General features: G+C 44.1%; 1 protein-coding gene across 9 annotated transcripts in view; it reads right to left on the bottom strand.

The window, feature by feature from the left end:
- The window catches only part of NRXN1 (neurexin 1), a 1,118,405-nt gene that overhangs the window by 688,725 nt on the left and 408,682 nt on the right, over positions 1-20,998 (bottom strand). For all 9 annotated transcript variants that reach the window (XM_075925467.2, XM_075925456.2, XM_075925455.2 and 6 more), the window contains one exon: positions 1-167. This exon is cut by the window's left edge and continues 135 nt beyond it. In XM_075925467.2, coding sequence (XP_075781582.1) covers positions 1-167 — 167 coding nt within the window. The remainder of the gene's footprint in view (positions 168-20,998) is intronic.

The following is a 20,998-nucleotide window of genomic DNA, read 5'->3' on the forward strand; positions in this document are numbered from 1 at the left end:
AAGATTGACATAATCAGCTGATTTTCCTGTATGAAGCATCAGTCCATTCCTCTGAAGAGTTTTAAATGACAGAGTTATTTCATCACTGCTGCTCTGTATCGGGTTCTGGGACAAATCGTAGCAGAAATATTCCGATCCCTTGAATGTTGCAATATATTCTTCTTTTCCTGAGGGGAAAAAAAAAAAAGATTAAAAATCTCTGCTACTTAAAAACAAAATACATGAAATACAGCCTTTTTTCATAAATAATGATTAGGCCTGTGGTACCTTAAAAACTAACAAAAATATATATAGTTATCATGAGTTTTCGTAGGCAAAACCCACTAAGCCTTTTTTATAGTTAATTTGAATGTCATCACGAATAACTCTTATAATAAACAAGGTAATATGTGTTTACAATACTTAAAATCTATTCAGAAAACAACAAAACAGCTCAATCAATCATTTCATTCAAATTAAATTATTTTTCTAAGGTTGTATCTGTACAAGCACACTTCAGAAACTTAATCAACTAAAAGTGTAAATTCAATTCACATAAATTAAAGCACATTAAACTCTCTTGTGTATGCTTTCACTCAGGAAGGAAGTGGCCTTAATTCAATGTGAATTAATCCTGTCAGGATTAACTTTTAACTTTTCTGACTCCCTTTGCAGGCAAGTCCAAAGTAATACAGATGAAACTTTCATTGGCCACATCTATACTGAGAGAATAGCATCACATTAGAACATATTAACATCATTGGACTTATAATGTTGAATACAATTGACCATTTAGCATACAAAGAAACAATCCATTTTCAGAAACAGGTTGCTAGGTTAAATGCTAAAACCAGGTAAACCACAACCAGCTACGAAGCTTATAAATATGATTTCCCCTATTCATACTAACGGCATCATACTAGTGAAGATGTGTTAGGGGATATAAAATACAGGACTATGTAGCACTTTAAAGACTAACAAGATGGTTTATTAGATGATGAGCTTTCGTGGGCCAGACCCACTTCCTCAGATCAAAATTAGGGGATATGTTTTTTTATTGTAGTATACTGTTCTGTAGTCCCAAAGTAGACAATACCTTTGAGAAAAATATATCTTGCACTTCTAGAATATAATTCATGTAGTCTACTGGAAACTATGGTGGGATCTTGGATTTGTGCCATGAACTTAATTATAGCTGGAATTATATACTATGATTAGCTATCCCCTTGCCCCTTGTAAAGTCATTTACACCTGTGCAAAGTTAGTTCAAAGCACATGTAAAACACTCTTATGGTGTAAATGAGAGCAGAATTCTAATATAGTAATGTTTTACATCCATTTTGCACCAGTTGCAATGCAGTGGAAAAACAGGTTCAGACAATTTAACCATGTTTGCTACATCAAGCCAATGCATTTTACTTCAATTGCTGATTGTCATTTGTACCCATACATTCTTTCAGAGGTGATAGGCTAATAAATCTTAATATATATATCAACAGGCAAGGTATACAATACAGAAGAGGAAAGAATTTCCCCCTCATGCAAAAAATCTCACTTAAATAAAAGAGCCTGAGATTGGACACCATACTTTCTGAAAGAAAAAAAAATCTGCAGTAATCAAAGGAAACACTTTAATTCTTCTGGTGCTACAGTCACAGAAGAGTTGGCTACCTTTTAAAATACTGGGAAAGGCTGACTGCATCACAGAGGGTAACACAATGCAAATTAAAACTTTCCTGACCATCCTTCTTGCACAAAAAGAGCCTATCTGAAAAAGTGCAGGTGCTCTGATGGACATTCTGTGAATAGCCATCAGAGCTTTCTTGCGCAAGAGCGTCCGTGCAGTGTGGACGCTCTCTTGCACAAAAGCGCATCACAAAAGTGATGCACTTTGAGGTGTGGACGTGCTCTTGCGCAAGAAGTTTTTGTGCAAAAACTCTTGTGCAAAAGGCTTCTTGAACAAGAAGCCTACAGTGTAGACGTAGCCTCAAAGAAGAAGCCAAAATAATCTCCATAGGGAGAGGAGTGATAGAAATGTACCCGTGTTAGTCTGGTGTAGCTGAAACAAAATACAGGACTATGTAGCACTTTAAAGACTAACAAGATGGTTTATTAGCTGATGAGCTTTCGTGGGCCAGACCCACTTCCTCAGATCAAATAGTGGAAGAAAATAGTCACAACTATATATACCAAAGGATACATACGAAAAGGACAAATCACATTTCAGAACAGAAGGGGAATGCGGGGGGGGGGGGGGGGGGAAGGAAGGGAGAGGCTAACTGTCATATGAATAGGAATCATCACCTGACAAGGAAAGCCCTATCACAACTGGACTTGCTATCATCTCTATGGATTCAGACTTTGTGCTGAGAACATCAGACAGAACTGGGGATAGTAATATTATTGTTTCTCTTCAGTGAGGTTCAAAGGAATCTCATGGGTAATGTATATAGGATCAGCTACAGTTAAGGTGGATTTTACAAAGACTACCTGTCTCCTATGTATACATCTGTTTATACGTTTCACAAAATTGTGTCTATTGTGCCCAGACTGGCAGATAAATTGATCCCATGCACAGATGTGGATATGAGATGCACATAATTTTTCTATATAATTTACATAAATCCCCAAAAGTGTTCATTTATTACCATTTATTATATTCAAGTTTTAAATGTCTACATTGCTTACCTTTTGCTTTCATTTCTTTGCTTTTTAAAATATACTTGTATTGAAATATTCACTAGGTGGATTTCACCCAGGACAAATGATATTTAAGTGTAAATACTACAAACATCCAAACACATTTTGGCAGCAATTAGCTTTGTGTGTCTAACACAAATCACTGACTCTTTCAACCTCATCTTTGAGTCAACTTTCCACTCAGTTATACAACCACAAATTTGTACAGTTTGAACATGTGAAATTATTCCGATGAGAGTTGACCCCATGTTACCCAATGGGAAACAAATTTTGCCCTCATAGACACCTATAGTTTCAATATGGAGAAGCTTTATAGGAGAAACTTGAAGGGAAAAATTGTCCTTTTGTATCTCTAACTAATAATTCTAATTTCTGGCAAAACCCAATGTGCAGCAAACAAAATGAGCACATACTAAGTCTATTACAGGGGTGGGGAACCTAAGGCCCAGGGGTTGGATTTGGCCCCCAGCTTGCCTGGATCCGGTCCCCAAGGCTCCTCCCCAATATTGGAAAGCCTGAGCAGTCCCACTGCCACCCCACTGCACGGCTGGAGCACACAAAATCTTTTATGTTCAGGCACTACATGTTCTGATCATCTAGATTTCACTAATTGCACCTGGTCTGAAGGTGTTTTGCTTTGTCTGATCAATGCAAGCAGACCAGCTGCTTCTAGGAAGTCCATTCAAGTTGCTCTATGGAGCATGCACTGAAGGCACTTGGGGAGTGGCTACTTGGGGAGCAGTGATTTGCTGCTGCTGCAGAGCCCAGAAGATATCCACTCCATTTCTCAGGGCTTCTGACTAGGATGCTGAAGGCACTGGTTAGCATAGAGTCTTTAAGGGAAGATGAGCCTTCCTGATTTGTGGGGATTGAGAAAAGAGACCCTATGGAATTTGTTGTTTTGTAAGCACTTCACTAGCTATGTTAATTTCTTAAAGTAATATATAAGGGTATGTCTACACTACCCCGCTAGTTCGAACTAGCGGGGTAATGTAGGCATACCGCAATTGCAAATGAAGCCCGGGATTTGAATTTCCCGAGCTTCATTTACATAAGCGGGGCGACGCCATTTTTAAATCCCCGCTCGTTCGAACCCCGTGCCGCGTGGCTACACACGGCACGAACTAGGTAGTTCGAACTAGGCTTCCTAGTTCAAACTACCGTTACTCCTCATTCCACGAGGAGTAACGGTAGTTCAAACTAGGAAGCCTAGTTCGAACTACCTAGTTCGTGCCGCGTGTAGCCGCGTGGCACGGGGTTTGAACGAGCGGGGATTTAAAAATGGCGGCACCCCGCTTATGCAAATGAAGCCCGGGAAATTCAAATCCCGGGCTTCATTTGCAATTGCGGAATGCCTACATTACCCTCCTATTTCGAAATAGAAGGGTAGTGTAGACATACCCTAAGAGAAAAGTATTTCCAATAAAATATGCTATATTAATGTAATTGACGTAGTTCATTCATCACACCTTTTACTATACTTTCCCTGGGTAACGCTGGGTATTTCTGCTAGTATTTAATAAAGAAGTAAAATATACAAACAAATTTATTTGATACAGATTTATGGAAGCCTGTGTTTAGAGCAGAAGCCTAATTAGAAAGCACTACAAATGTTTTTGAGAGAGAAGTTCCTCATGCATCAACTTGTGTTAATCACTTAAAAACACTAAATATTTCGTAAGAAATATTTCACTTGAAAGCCATGCAATACAGTGTATAGATGCACTTTATACATTGCATAGATGCACTTTATACATTGCAAACTATCAAATGGTATATATTTTAAACACAAATGGGTGTAGAAAAAAAGTAAAGGTATTCTTTTGAACTTGGAATGCAGGAAAAATCTTCATAATCTAATACTGTAAACAGATCCACAGTTTACAAGGATTTGGAAAAGCTTTAAGAAGATTAACGGGTTTTGTGCCTATCATGCTCTTCTTTAATTATACAAGACTAAATTTTAATTTAATGCCATTTTCCTTGAGGAAGAAAATAAAATGCCAAATCAGCAACTCTACACCTCTTTATTGGAAAAAGCAGCTTGAATTGTCATTGGAAAGATCAAATCAATGCGGCTGTGACTGAAAAGCATCTATTTAATGTGTCCTGTTGGAAGGCCTTTCACTAAAATCAATGAAGGTAATTCTCTGAATTCTTATTCTTCTGCAGCTTCTCCCTCAATCAATACCAGTATAGATTATGCACTCAGCCAAATTCAGTTTTCGTTTTTGAATTTGTTCCCATTCCTTGTGGTTTCTGTAATGAGTTCTGCAGCACCTCCGGGTAATGACATCAATGATCAGCCATTAACAGTGGATAGGCTTAATGATCTTTGTTCAGCTGCACTAAAACAGCTTTACAGGAATAATATCACGATTCCTCCTTCCATGTAACTGAGTACGTGCCATGTTGTCCATTGCATGTATTTTGAATCAGAAGCAATTAATGTGGGCTGGGATTGTTGTTTGTTTGGTTTACTTTCGGTTTTTGGATGGAAGTCTACTACTGATCAATTAATCTCATATACCATTGTGAGTTAGAAATCTCAAGCATTTTCACCACAGAAAATACAAGATGACAGTCACATATACGATAGGACTGAAATTAACTTTAGGAGGCATGTGACGGGGTGCCGAGACCCCGCACCCAACATCCGGGATTCTGCACCCTTGCAGAGGGGCAGCAGAGCGGATACCAGTGGTGCGCCGGTTGTTCCCGCGCTGTGGCTCAGCTGAGTGGCGCCGTGGCTAGGCGGAGGGAACCCGCAGCTCAGCTGATTAGCGCCGCGGCTCAGCTGGAGGAAGGCTGTGGCGCAGCTGAGTCCGCCCCAGCCCCGCCGGTCAGAGAAGGCACAAGGACGTGCCGTGGCAGACGTCAGGGGGGCGGGGCGCGTAAACCCCACCCGGGTCGGCGGGGACTTTAAAAGCCCGCCAGCCACTGGAGAAGGGGAGGGGGGGCACAGAGAGGACCAGGCTTCCCCAAGGGGGGGAGAGACCTGGACGCACTCGGGACAACCTCCCGGGGGGGAGCCGACCCTGTGAGTAAAGGGCATCCCGAGGACAAAGTGGGGGAGAAAGGAAGCAGCCCAGGGCAAGGCGGTGAAGTAGCCCGTGGGCTGGTGCGTTTAGGGGAACGACCACGCCAGCCGGACCGAGACTGGAGCGCAGTCTCTGTCCTTAGGGCCCTGGGCTGGGGCCCGTGAGTGAGGGCGGGCCCGGGCCCCCCTTCCTTCCCTCAACCAAGAAAAAAGAGAAACGTGGTCGGATTCGACACACAGAGATAGAAATAATTGGATTAGAGACGGGTGACCGCACCCCGGACCAGACCGAAGGAGGGGACCCGGTCACAAGGCAGAACTCTTTCAGATCCCAGTATGTCAGGTCTTTCACACTTTTCTCCCTGCTGGCCTAACAAATATAAGAAAAACGATAATAAAGTCATCTCAAAACTCAACACAAACACTACACACATAACAAGTCTTTGTAGATTAGCAAGGTAAGGAACCCCCCTTTTATCCAACCATACCTAAAAAATACAACAAAACAGACATCATCAATGGCTAAGGTGAGTTACCTGTTACATCTCCTCAATAGCTCAGGCCTGTTGAACTACCAGGTGCGTAATCTAACAGTGACTTTTAGCACTGTAACGTCAGATTAAATTCTGAATGTTTTGTTGTGACAACTAATTCCAGTATCAATGTGGAATAACACTGCATTATGAGCCAATGATTCATATGAATTATACCAAGGAGGAGGCGGTATCAGGGTCTGAACCTCCATCAGATCCTTCCTTGGGGCACCAATATGTTCCTGGTCACTGAGCATGGTGTTTTCATTATAAGTGTGACAGGGCGCCTGCCCTGCACTGGCCCTTTAAGGGCAAAACTCAGGCCCGGAGCAGGGGCTGAAAGCAAAGACCCAGCTGAAGCTGTTAGGACTAATGAGGGCCCAGCTGGGGGATATATAAAGAAGCACAGTTTGCTTTGGAGAGGGAGAAGTGAAGAGCTGGCAGCAGAAGGTTCCCAGGAGGGAGAACAGTATTGGGGCAGCCAGCCAGGGCTTGGGGAGTGCCAGCTAAGGCACTTCTTGTCTGGGAGGTCTGAGGCAAGGCCCAGGTCCTGGAGGCTGGTAGCAATGCAGCGCAGGTAAGCGGGGCAGCAGATATACCCCAGTACCAGTGATGAGCGGCCCGTACAGACTGTAGCTTGCCCGGAGATGGGCTAGATGAAGACAGTCAGTGGGTCACTGAGGCACGGTGGGGAGTGCACACCCTGACAATAAGGCTATAAAGGTGGAACATAACTCTACTCATAGCTCCAAAGGTACAATACAGTGAATATTTTATGCACAATATTTATGTGTGAAGAAAAAATGTCAGCATCAGTAAGTCTTAATTACAAAACAAACTGCAAAAGCCAAAACCTGTGCCAATGAAGCTTTCTGCTGAAAGTGGCTCTGTAAAATGCTTTATGCCAGCAGTACCCAAGAAAGACAGAAAATAACTTGCCCCAGTATCTGACTTATGGTGTTGTTTTTTACTGATTTATTGAGGAGGAGGAGGGGAGGGAATCTTTGCTGCCAGTCCCAGCCTGACCAGGGTCCTACAGATTAGCGTGAATATGGGGGACCATCTCATCTATAGTATGGCTGGGGGGGGGGGATACAATGTGCCCCCCCAAACACGGGTCCAAGGAAGCTTCACTGAACTATCTTATGGACATGGCAGCTCTTCACACAACTCTCCCTGGCCATAGGGATGTGCAGACAGTGACACAGAGGTAGCTGCCCTAGCCCTGCTGTGCTACCAGTGGTGACACTGGGGACCACTGGTGGGGGGGAACACAGAGACCCTCTACTCAGAGTCCTGCCAGATGGGGGTCCCCACTGGCCTGCTAGTAGGACTTGAGGATTGGCATTGGTCCTAAGGTAAACTGAGTTTGAGACCCCTGATGTAATGGGAACATTCATTTCAAGAAAAACAAAGTATATGATAGCACAAGAAGCAGTGTTAGATTTGTAAATAATTTTTGCTATTTCATCTTTCTTAAAGCTTGGACCAAAAAAAAATAGAATTCCATATTCGTTAACAGGTCATGAATTAATTGCTCTCAGGAGAAATTAAGGATGTTAAATTGCATTTAATCAGCTAATTAAGTAGTTGATGGAATTTCCATTGACTAATCGATTAGTTGATAAGCGGTAAAACTGCAGAGCTGCAGCAGGTTTAACTCCTGGCCCCGGGAGCTAACCCTGCTGCTGCTCTGCCTTTTAAATATAATAAGAGCTGCCCGGTCCCCTGTTGTGCCTCTGCCTCTCCTGCCCCCCATAGAGACAGTCTTGGGGGGAACCGTCTGGGGGGAAATACTAGGCTTATCAAGTAGTCAACCACTCGACTAGTCACTTACATCCCTACAGGAAACACGTTTCCTTTCCATAAAAATCAAATAAACGGGTGTTGTTTATTACCTACTATATGTTTAAGAAAGAGGGACATTACAACCTAAATGTTAGTTATAGAAAATACTAAATCAAAGTGAGGGGGAAATGAACAAAATATTCAGTATTAAAATTAAAGTATATAATAAAAGCTCCACAAAAAAAGGAAAAAAAAAAAGCCTTAACACAGTCTTGAAATTTCCAAATAAGGTTAAACCTCCCAAATCTGGGACTCTCTGGTCTGGCAGGGCTATGGATATTGCTGGACCAAAGAGCCCCACAGTAACACCGGGGCTGGGGAGCCTTCAGCTTGGCCGGGAACTCCCAGCATCAGCAGGGGGCTCCGACCCAGCGGGGTAACCCCTGGTGCTAGCAGGGCCAAGTGGTTGGGGAGACCCGGTCCTAGCCAGGTACCCTTAGCTGCAGCAGAGTTGCCTGTGGCCCGATGGACCCAGCCAGGAACCCCTGGAAATTCCTGGTGGCAGGGGTTGGAGTGACCAGGCAACCTCTACTGGTGCACCCCAGCTGAAGTGTGTCTGGCACAGGTGAGCAGCCCTAGCTAAGGAACCTCTGGAATCCGCAGCAGCAGCAGTGTGGCCCCAGCAGTGGGACAGGATGGCCAGAGAAATCTTGGCTGGGGAACCCCCATTGAAAACAAGGCTGGTGGTGGCTTGGTGGCCCTAGCCAGGAACCACGGGGAACACCTTGAGGCAACAAGAACGATAGAAACAGTCCCCACCGGGAACCCCAAGAGACATTGGGGCAGCAAGATGGGGAGCTGGAATCGGTAACTCCAGCAGGGCCAGTGGCAGGGCAGGGCACCTCAAGGAGGGGAGCCTGGGAGTGGGGCAGCCATCAGGGGAGCACTGACCTCCGTTAGTCTGGCAAACTCCCTGGTCTGGGACACCCAAGGGTGCCAGACCAGGAAAGTCTAACCTGTAATAACAGGGGCAAAATGGATATGCTTTCTGACAGACAATCCTCTCTTTGACGAGGTGACAGATCTGTTAGCTGGGAACCAACATTTTAAAGGGATGAACTCCCTACTTTCTTTTCTTAGACAAAAAAATGGCTTCCCAAATTGCCTGCTGTGCCCCAGGAAGTAACCAACTCAGGAGTTTAATCAAACCAAGCCCTCGGTAAGAGGCTTAAGGGACATGTAGCTGGTTTTATTTTGCTGTGTGTGTGTGTGCGTGCATACACACACACACACACACACACACACACACACACACACACACACACACACGTACTGACTTGTTAAAAAAAAAGCCCAGGGGCTTACAGCCATGGTTTAACTACTGGCACAGTAACTTGGATTAAGCTACCACTCATTTCCACTGGTCTGAAAGCCTAATCAGGCTCATGGGTTCTGCTTCATTGGTTTCATTTGCAATTCACTGTTTTACCAATTAAGAGCTGGCTGAAAGGGTATTGGAAGGTTAGCTAACAGAGGAATGGGAGAATAACTGGGAACTCAGATGTCATATCATGTGGCTTTGGCAGCCTCACAAACTCTTTCCTGGAGTGAAATGAAATTCTTATTTCTGCTCCAGTCCACATCCAACCGTGGGCACAGCAGCAACCCCTCTGACTCTTTCACAGCAGCAATTGCAGCTGTAGTGAAGCCCACACATCTGAATTCTGTGTTTAATGTTTAAGAGACAGGGGTTGAAACTTCAAAGGGAAGCATTGCCTTTGCAGGTCACCATAGGTGCAAAGCTGACTTCAACAACAGGGGCCTGGGTTTATAGCTATATTACACAGAGCTTTTATTGAACAAATGCTTACATGGGAAACAACTACACCAAACAACCATTCACACAAAGTCCTTTTAATTGACTATTTCTGTTCTGTCAACCTATAGTCATCTGCATCAAAGTGTAACTATTGGACCATATTCTGATTGCCTGGCGATTCTGAAAGAAGGATAAAATACCTATGACTAGGGTTTAATCAGGCAACAACTTTAGTATTAGATGCTGGGACTACTGGGCAGATAGAAGTGTATAGTACACATAACCCCATATTATTCTGTAATTACTTGGGGGAAGGAAGGTTACCAGCTCCCCTCTTTTTCCATCAAGGTCCCTCCAGCAAATCCATTGTTGGGACCTTAACCCTTCTATGAGGGAGGCGGATGGTTAAGCTGGACTATGAGAATGAGGTATTTGGCTCCCTTCCATAACAATCAGAGGAGTCTACAACTGTCCCCCTCCACATTTGTTCCTTTAATTAACCCCATCCTTTTCCAAACCATTTATCCAGCCACAGAACTTGCACTGGACGTCCACCACAAGGAAGTGACAGACATTAGCTAGGCTGCTTCCTCCAAAAACCCAGTTGAATTCAGACATCTCTTACTGACCCGCCTTTACATTGGCCAAAACAAATGGGCTCCAAAGCTTTACTAGGGAGCCCCATCCTTCTGGAATAACTTGGTGATCCACAGTTTTCAAATTGCTGAACCTTTTGTGATTGCAAGGGTTTTGGCCATCTCCCCGCCCCCACACACTAGAATCTGTACAGCCTCATGGTCCCGGTGGTGCTCTATGGCTCCCAGGTAGTTGTTGTATGAATACATGTCTAACAACACAGACCAGCATTCATTCCCTTTTTTATTTATTGTTTGTCCTGGGCCATAACTGAACTCCTTTGTACATTCCCCAATTAGTGTTCTCCAATGTTGGCCACATTCTGTTAGGGACTGCTGATGGGCCCCTCAGTGTGTAGCAGTGCCCTGCAATGGTCCAATTACATACTTTTGCTTCCGTGCCAGTGCAGACTTGCTGTCACTGGACCTCGGTTGCCAATCTACAAGGCCACTAGGTCCTCTCTTACGTGCATAAGAAAAATAATTCTATGCCCACAGATTCATACCGCCTCCTCCATGGCCAGTCTGCCAACATTTGGAATGGAACCACAGTACATTAATGGTGACTACAACCCAAGCTTGAACATGCACAGTGCATGACCTTAGATGCCAACACGCAATTGTCAGAGTTGCCTGTGTCCTTGTAGCCGGCTGTGCCACTGCTGTTGTGGCCTCTGACTGAGAACCAAACGCTATAGCATTTCCGACAGCAAAGTGAGGAAAGGCATCTGCTATGCCAGTATAAATCCAGAGAAGATAATAAAGTAATGGGCTAGTATCCTGGAGCCTATTTGACGATCAAGTTATATGCAGGCAACTGTGTGGAAGGCCCTGAAACCTTTCCCTCAATTTATTCCTATAGAATTCCCCTCTCCATTTTTTGTTTTGTTTAATCATTGGTGTTCCCTAAACAAAAAGCCTGAAATTGGCCCAAACCCAATTATCACAATTTGGTTGTTATGAGCGGGGAACATTTTGCTGTGTTCCTTCTCCTCCTACCTATTACCCCAGGCTAGTATGTTACTTGGAGCTGACTAGCTAGGCAAGTTCCCTCCTTTTTTTGTTTGACTTCCACAGAGAGCTGTCTGTTCCCTGACCTTACCAAGGAAAACATTAAATGTGAGCTGCTAATAATGCTAGCCCTAGTACTGCTGCAGTAGTGTGGGGGAGGAAGACACACTCGCTGTCTTGTGTTCCAACCCAAGGTAAGAATGAGATTACAAGTTCTCTCTCTCCAGTGTTAAAAGCCAATTTAGTCCACATCATTTTAGATGTACTGTTGGGATTACGTTTTCCAATATGCATTACTTTGCATTTATTAACATTAAAATTCTTCTGCCATTTTGTTGCCCAGACACCTAGCTTTGTGAGATCCTTTTGAAACTCTTCAGTGTCTGCTTTGGACTTAACTATCTTAAGCAGTTTAGTATCATCTGCAAATTTTGCCACCTCACTGTTTACCCCTTTCTCCAGATCATTTATAAATATGTTGAATAGGATTGGTCCCACTTCTGACCCCTGTGGGAAACCACTAATTACCCCTCTACATTTTGAAAACTGACCATTTCTTCCTACGTAGGGATGTAAGCAAGTAGTCAACTACTCAGCCACCCGAGAAGCATAAGCTTATCGAGTACTTGAGTTCTCCACTTGAATACTGACTCTTCCCTCACCCCCGTTGCTGCCTCTGTATGAGAAGCAGCGGGGGGGGGGGGAACAGGAGCCGGTGTTGAGCCTATGTTGTTAATAGCCACTTCCCCACAGCACCGTCTCCACAGTGCCACCTGCCTGCCCCTTGCTACCACTATCAGAGGCAATGGGGGGGGGGGAGGCTGCTCCAGCAGCAGCCTTTGTCCATGGGGGTCCCAGCAGGGAGCTGCCCCCGGCCCCCACCACTGACAGGGGCTGTGCCACAAAGCAACCCCTATTCATGACAGCTTGAGCTTGCATGGGTCTGGGACAGCTGTGCCTCTGCATTTTAAATGTAGTAAGAGCTGCAAGCCACACTTAAAATGCAGAGGTGCAGCAGTCCCAGAGTGAACCTTCCCTCACTGACTAATCATGCAGTTGATACAAATTGTATTGACTACACAATTAGCAAAATACCTATTCCTTAACATTCATATTCCTATCCTTTGTTTCCTATCTTATAACCAGTTATCAATCCATGAGAAGACAGTTTACTTTGCTTAAGAGCCTTTGGTGAGGAATTTTGTCAAAGGCTTTCTGGAAATCTAAGCACACTGGTCTCCTCTTCTCCACATGCCTGTTAACCCTCTCAGGAACTCTAGTAGATCAGTGAGGAATGATTTCCCTTTACAAAAAACATGTTGGCTGTGTCTAGACTGTCCAGTTTTTCCAGAAAATCAGTCACTTTTCCGGAAAAAACTCACTAGCTGTCTACACTGGCCACTTGAATTTCCGCAAAAGCACTGACGAGCTCATGTAAGATTGTCAGTTTTCTTGCGGAAATACTATGCTGCTCCCGTTCAGGCAAACGTTTTGCGCAAAAGGGCCAGTGTAGACAGCCCAGATTTGTTTTCTGCAAAAAAGCCCCGATCGCGAAAATGGCGATCGGGGCTTTTTTGCGTTAAAGCGCGTCTAGATTGGCATGGATGCTTTTCCGCAAAAAGTGCTTTTGCGGAAAAGCGTCCATGCCAATCTAGACGCTCTGTTCCGAAAATGCTTTTAACAGAAAACTTTTCTGTTAAAACATTTCTGGAAAATCATGCCAGTCTAGACGTAGCCATTGACTCTTCCCTAACAAAGTATCTTCATCCATGTGTCTAACAATTCTGTTCTTTCCTATACTTTCAACCAATTTGCCCAGTACTGAAGTTAGACATACCAGCCTGTAATTACCAGGCTCCCCTCTTAAGACCTTTTAAAATATTGGCATCACTTTTGCTATCTTCTAGTCATATGATACAGGAACTGATTTAAAGGCTAGGATACAAACCACAGTTAGTAGTTCTTCAATTTCATATTTGAGGTCCTTCAGAACTCTTGGGTGAATATCATCTGGTCTTGGTGATTTGTTATTCTTTAGCTTATCAATTTGTTACAAAAGCTCCTCTAATGACACCACTTTCTGGGACAGTTCCTCAAATTTGTCACGTAAAAAGAATGGCTCAGCTTTGGTAATCTCTCTCACATCCTTAGCCATGAAGACAGTTTAGCAGGCTTCCTGATTCTGATGTACTTTAAAAAAAAATGTAATACTTTTTGAGTTTTTTGCTAGCTTTCTTCAAATTCCTTTTTGGTCTTTCTGACTACATTTTTTACACTTTATTTGACAGTTTCTGGTCCCTTCTATTTTTCTCAGTAGGATTTAACTTCTACTTTTAAAATGATGCATTTTTTCTCTCTCTGCTTCTTTTACTTGGTTGTAAAGCTACACTAGCACTTTTTCAGTTCTCCTACTGTTTTTTTAATTTGGGGTATTGTAGTGGGGTGGAGCCAGGGGGCAGGGCCAGGGCTATAAAAGCCCAGTCCACAGATTCAGTCATGGCTGATCCTGCAGAGGGACCAGAGACTTGTTCAGGGCTCCTAGCCTGGGGGGCTGTAACTGAGGCCTGGTCAGTGCCTCCTACCTACCTGGGACCAGAATCTGATGACCTGCTCTCTGCCTGTGGGGCTGAGGCCTGGCCTGGCCCAGCCTGCCTACCCTGACAGACCCGGATGAGAACCCAGAGGACCAACCTGACTCTGCGCCCCAGCCCCTGCCCAGGAACCATGAAAAGCCACTGCCAAGACCAGGGCCGTGGCCTGAGGCCCCAACAAAGCCTGCCCCAGAGGCCCAGTTCAGATGCCCGACGCCACTTGCCCCAGGAATCCAGCTGAACCCTGCCAACCTGCAAGCTGCCGAGGACTGGGCCGGACCCCCAGGACCCCAGTGCAATGAGTCTGACCTGAATTCCCTACCTGTACCACTGGAAATCCAGGTACCAGCTGAGGGGGAGACAGGAAGTGGCCCAGAGATTAGAGGGGGCTGTTAAAAGCCCCAAGGCCAGCAAGTTTCGGGCTGGAGTCCCGCTGAGCCCGTAGCAGCCTGCCCTGCTGGTCCTAGGGCCCTGGGCCGGGGCACAGTGGAGGGGGTGGGCCTGCACCCCCCCTGCCATCCCATCCCGGGTGGTAGTCTCTCCCACCTTGCTACTACCAAAGGCAACTGGCCTGCACCCCTCCTGAACAAGGAGCCCCCAAACTTGTTTGTTTGCTGCCCGCCCTGAACTAAGGGCCTGGCTTATCCTAAACTGTGACTGTATGTTTGCAGTTGCGCCCTGAACCAGGGCCTCACCTCCCTTTGAACTAGACTGTATTTGTTTGTTGCCCTGTCCTGAATGAGGGCCAGGACCTCCAAACCCTAACCTGGGTTGTTTGCTGCTGCGCCCTGAACTGAGGGCCTGGCCTAACTGACTCTGGGTGTTGCCCCGCCCTGCACTAGGGTGTGTCTGAACTATGAACTAACTCTGTGTTTGTCTGTTACAAAACCTGAACCAGGGCTTGGCTTAACCCTCAGACAGGGGCTTTGTGGACGTGGTGCCCACCCTGAATCAGGGTTGGGCCTGTGTAGACATGCAGACTGGAAGGAAGGAAGGCCAGGCATGGACTTGGGCTTGCCTTAAAGGGACAGTATAGTGGGGCGGAGTGGCCACCCACTGACACGGAGGAGGAGAAATCCCTCTGGGAAGGCTAGCCGACCAGAGGTATACGTATAAGTTGAGCCTCTATTATGGTGTATTTGAAAAAGTTTCCATGCAGCTTGCGGGGATTTTACTTTTGGCCCTATATTTTTTTCATTTCTGAAACCTCCTCATTTTTGTGTAGTTCTCTTTTCTGAAATTAAATGCCACCATGTTGGGCTGCTCTGGTGTTTTTCCCACCACAGGAATGTTACATTTAATTATATTACAGTCACTATTTCTAAGTGATCCAACTTTATTCACATCTTGGACAAGATCCTGCACTTCACTTAGGACTGAAACAATAACTGCCTCTCCCTTTTGCAGGTTCCAGAACCAGCTGCTCCAAGAAGTCATCATTTATGGTGTCTGCATAATGCTCTGAGGGGACATGTCCCCAGTCACTATGAGGATAGTTGAAATCCCCCATTATTATTGAGTTTATTTGTATAGCCTCTCTAAAGTCCCTTAGCATTTCAGAGTCAATGTGGTCAAGTGGCTGATAATATATCACTATTGCTATATTCGTATTATTAGAGCATGGAATAACTATCCATAAAGATTCTGTGGAACAGTTTGGTTCATTTCAGATTTTTGCTTCATTTGATTCTACGCTTTCTTTCACAAAGTGCCACTCCCCCGCCAGCACAACCTGTTCTGTCCTTGCCTGGTATTACTGAGTCCCATTGATTAGTCTCATTCCACCAAGTTTCTGTGACCCTATTATATCAATATCCTCATTCAATACTAGACACTCATTGTTAGACTTCTAATGTTTGTATATTAGGACTTTAAAAACGTGTCTGCCATTACATGATGTGACTGAATGAGACTTTTTTTTGTTTGACAGTTTCTGATCAGATTCTACCTGTATTTTATCATCTTCCATCCTCCTCTCTATACTATGATACCGTACACTTTATTCAGCTAGCCTGGCAAATACCTTCCCTATGTAAAGATGGAAGGTGATCATTAACGTTATTATATACAGTACAAAAACAGCCCGCACGTCCATGGAGATGCGAGCAAAACTATGTGTAGAACACTTGCAGTTTATGGGGCATATATACAAACACATAGTCTCTGATGTCTTGGAGGATGGCATGTGCTGCACTTCCAGGGCTGCTCCCAAAAGTTTTCTATATCAGGTGGCTACGGGTAGCATAGAATTTGGCTACTAAATGACTTCTTTCTAAAGAATTCCATACATTGTGAATCGGCAGGCAAAAATCACAACTAGGAAAGGTAATAACAGGAAAAAAAACAGATTAAGTCTTCAGTAATCTCAAGGAGAAACATGTTTTACTCTTGACTGGTCACAAATTTGTTTAGAACTCTTACAATTGTAAAAGGCATCCTATTATAGGACACACACACACATATATGCACATTCATATGCTGGTGCCACAGGGACCCACAGATTAATATTAAAAAGGGCAGAAAATCATACTTAGTAACATCATATTTGTTTTCTAAGGGTATAGCTAGACTACAAGTTTTTGTCGGAAAAAGTACGCAAAATGCGCTCCGCATTTTGTGTACCTTTTTCCAATTCTTTTTGTCAGAAGAGGCTTTTCCAAATTTGGCTCATCTAGACTGGGCCAAACGTTAAAAAAAAATCCTCTTTCGGAAGTCCCCTTCTTCCTCATAGAATGAGGAAGAAAGGGGCTTCCAAAAGAATGTTTGCTCTTCCGCAAAAAAAAAAAAGCGGAAGAGAAAACACGTCCTGTGGGCATATCCCGAACCTTCCCCTTCTCCCCCCCGCAATCTAGCCATACCCTAAATTATAGCTTGATATTGCCTACAAAACTGAGAAAACATTAAAATTGCATGGCCGAAACTGCCTAGTGTAAAGTGCTCCATTTTAGTAACTAAATGTAATTACCTGCATAGAAAAACAACATAATAGCGATATCAATAATTAAATGTAACATGTTTTCATTCTTAATTCTCACAGAGAAAGCTGCTATATAATCTCTCCCTTAGAAAGCGATGCATATTATGAATCTGCATGCAAACAAAAAAGATACCTGATCCATGTTTACCACAAAGGTCTCAGACATTAACCATGTTTTATTAATTAACATCCTGTAATGCAGAGAAGGGTACATTTCCTACTTGCTGCTCACTTAGAACCTGATCCACTTCCTATTAAAGTCAGTGAAACCTTTACCACTGAATTGAATGGAAGCAGAATCGAATCATTTGGACTTGATCCAAGGACCACTGAAATCAGCGTCTTTCCATTGACTTCAACAGGCTTTGATTCAGGGCAGAGTGAAGAGCTCCTCACACATGGTGCTAATCCTCAACTCCTACTGAAAATAACAAGTTGGAAGGGTTCAGCACCACACAATATTGTAGCCTTCAATTCTTGGAGTTCACCTAGAGCAGGGTGTTGGCAACCTTTTCAAATCAAAGAGCCAAGCTACATAAAAATTCAGAACAAGTGGTCAACAAAGAGCCAATATAAGAATGCCCATTTGCATGACTTAATATTACTAATAATCAACATAATGATTAATAATAGCATAAATGAAATATTATACTCAAAGACTTTATTTAATGGCATTTCTGCTACTGCATCTTTTCACATATTTCTTTGAAGTTAACATCAAAGCTGGTCAAATTCAGCTTCATGTACACATTCAGGCAAATCTTTGTGAAGCAGTGGTCCAAGTTGAAGTGCCCTCAGCTGAGAACGATTAACCGAGTTCTCTGGAACAAGGTAAGAATGGGGCAAGCTCTAGCTATCAGCACACAAGGACTTGTAACAGACCTTTTAGATGGCCGAGTCTACCTAGCCCTTATGGAAATGGTGAGACTCCCATTTCCCCCAAAGTCCCTTCAGGTGAATGGGGAAACAGAGAATCCATGAGAATACAAAGGCCATTATGGACGGGCCATACCACGATCTTTACCCTTCTAGCACCTGGTGCACAACGTGGGCGAGCACCCATGGGCATCCTTCACACTCAACTAGCGAGAATGGTGACCTCCCTGCCAGTGTGAAGGCAAGGTCACGGTACCAGAATAAAAGGTGTGGCATACTCTGAAGGTACTGGAATGTTGCACCCACCCTGACAGAGATTCTATGTACATGTCCATATAATGCTTTAACGAATCTATCTAGGTTTGAAGTCGCTGTTACCAAGAAACTAACACATGCAGAGTTGGTCCAAATAAACGGTACCTACTGGTATGTGACTGCTCAGAACCACTCCATCGAGTTAAGTGGAAAGCCCTGCCCCTCAACACACCTATCCGTGTGCATGACACTCCCTCACAGGGCAATCCTGACCGTTGATGGGGAGAGGCTCTACCGTACTCCACCAATGATGGGTAACCTAACATGGGATCCAGAATGGTACTACGTCAGTAAGTACCTAGAGGCAGGCCTACTGGCTCTGCAGGCGAAGATGGAGGAGTTGGTGGCTGAGGTCCAGAGACACATTCGGGGAGGCCGACTGAGGTACACTCAGATAGGGGAAACTGTGGACCAGGTTAGTACCAAGTATTCCAAGGCCCTAAACCAGGCCACAACATGGACCTGGAGGTTAAAGCTATAATCATGGGTCATGCTATCTTGAGGGATGGAATACCCTGAGAATGAATTTGGGTGTTGTTTTGCCAAATTATGTGGGGTGTATCGATTATAACATTCCTACTGGTACTAGTGCTCTACCGACGGTTCAAAGTAAGCTAAAACGTTAAAATTGCTATATTTAACCTGATGAGTTAAAGAACCCTAGGTTAAGAGAAAGAAATGTAGGAACAGGTATTTAACCCACTGTACCCAGTAGCCCTTTGATATATAGGTAAAACCTTAACCTACGATCTGTGGCTAAGCTATAGTCTGTGGTCCCCCCCAGAAACCTGCTGTTCGGTTGGAGCAAAGAGACAAGGCCTAGCAGAAGTCAAAACAAATAACAGGAAGCTTGGAAAAAACACGCCAGACTCAGAAAAGCAGCCCGGTCTGTTTATAAGCTAGGCAGCACAACACCAAACGGAAAGTCATAATTGAATACCACTATCATGAATTTCACATATACACTCAAGTTTATGGCCCTGCGAAGTGCCCCACAGTCTGCATGGGAATTAGAAATAGTGCCCTCCTTTCACGAGTCCAACTTGCTAATTTACGAAAGACATAAACAACTGCTGTGGTGTATCTTTCCTTGTTTTCTTTTTGCTTTATACCCCTAGACAAGCACCGATGGACCACACCTCTCACCTATTGGGAAGACATCATTACCACTCCTATGCATCCCAATCAGAATATGGGGGCTCGTCCCAGGATCCAAGCTTGTGAGCTAATCAGGAGCTGGAGACTGACATCCAAAGAGAGGCACGCTTGTGTAAACGCCCTGGAATGAATGGATGTGTCCCTTTAAACACCACTTTCTGGATCCTTGTAGAATAGAAATTGATACAGTGGGGGAGTGTGTTATGGATGGTATACTCAATCAGATCACTGTGGTACTCACTAATCATTTGGGGTACTTGTGTGTGGTATCTACACACCTGTTACCTGGAGCGACCAGACACCCAGTTTACACCCCCATCTGTGAATGCAGATGCAATGCCTCTGCCCTAAAAAGCTGGCAGCCACATTTATGCCAAGCCAGTATATCAGCAATCTGAGGTTTTGTCTAAAATGTTTCCCCCAAATTGGACTCCTTCCCTCGGGCCAAAGTGTCAAGCAGTGTGGGATCAGATCCACACCCCTAACAAAATGCAACAAATAAAACACCATATCATCCTCAAACGGCTGACACCCTAATTAAGGGGCATACCGGGGTGAGGTGCAGTGCCCCACCATTCAGATGTGGAATGTAGGGGTCAATTACAGAAGAACTCTGTACGGGTGAAGTATAGGGGTGGTGAGGCCTGCATTCCCTCCTTTTCCCATCCTTCCCCTCCTGTTCCCTACTAATGATGAGCCAGAAGCAAGCTTCTAGGAACATATGCCATTGTAGCAAGAACCAATTGTAGATAAGGGCGGGAACATAACAGTCTTGTTTACCTAAACGTACTGATCATGTAAACAAAGTCAAAGGACAAGCAGTACAGGTGAGCTATACTGTAACAAGCAATAAGTAACCCCGGAAATTTCCAAACTGCCACAAACAAGGTAGAGACACAGTATTTAAAGCTGAACCAAAGCACAGCAATTTGGACCTCACCGATGGGCTTTGGGTACCGGCGCCTCAGAAACTGAGACAGTCTCCCACTTCATCCGCAGCCAAAATAGGGTTCCCTGACTAGCAGAAGGGATGTAAGAATGTCGCTTTTCCTGTCATGTAGTTCTTTTAGTTAAGGGGCACAGCTGATAGCTGTCAGAAAATAAACTGTGTTTGACAGATACCTGTGTAGCATGTCTTTGTACTTTGAGAACCCAGTGTTGGACCTAAGATTTACTCTTGCTGACAACACTTGCTCACACACATAGGTGGAGCCAAACATTGAAAGTAAGGCCACGTTGACATTCCGTATGGTGTATAACATGACAGGAAGTTCTTTCTAAGTTTGCAGAATCAGATTATCATCATGCTTCAGTTTCTTCATGTCAGTCCATTTGTGCAGTTTTGCCAATTCTGCATGTTGTTGAGCAAGGCATTCTAAATCAGAATTCAGCTTGACAAATTTTTCCATCCTGACATCCAACTCTTTGAAATCTGCTATTTTCATTTCCAAATAACTGACTAAGATGCCTGTAATGACTGTCAAATACAGTTCTTCAACGGACACTTTATGTGGACGAATCATAAACTTAAACAGAGCACTGTGTTTACAAAAGTCAATAAAATGAGACTTGAATA

The sequence above is a fragment of the Pelodiscus sinensis genome, chromosome 3 (genome assembly GCF_052426305.1).
Source record: "Pelodiscus sinensis isolate ZL-2025 chromosome 3, ASM5242630v1, whole genome shotgun sequence".
In the NCBI taxonomy this organism is placed as follows: domain Eukaryota; kingdom Metazoa; phylum Chordata; order Testudines; family Trionychidae; genus Pelodiscus; species Pelodiscus sinensis.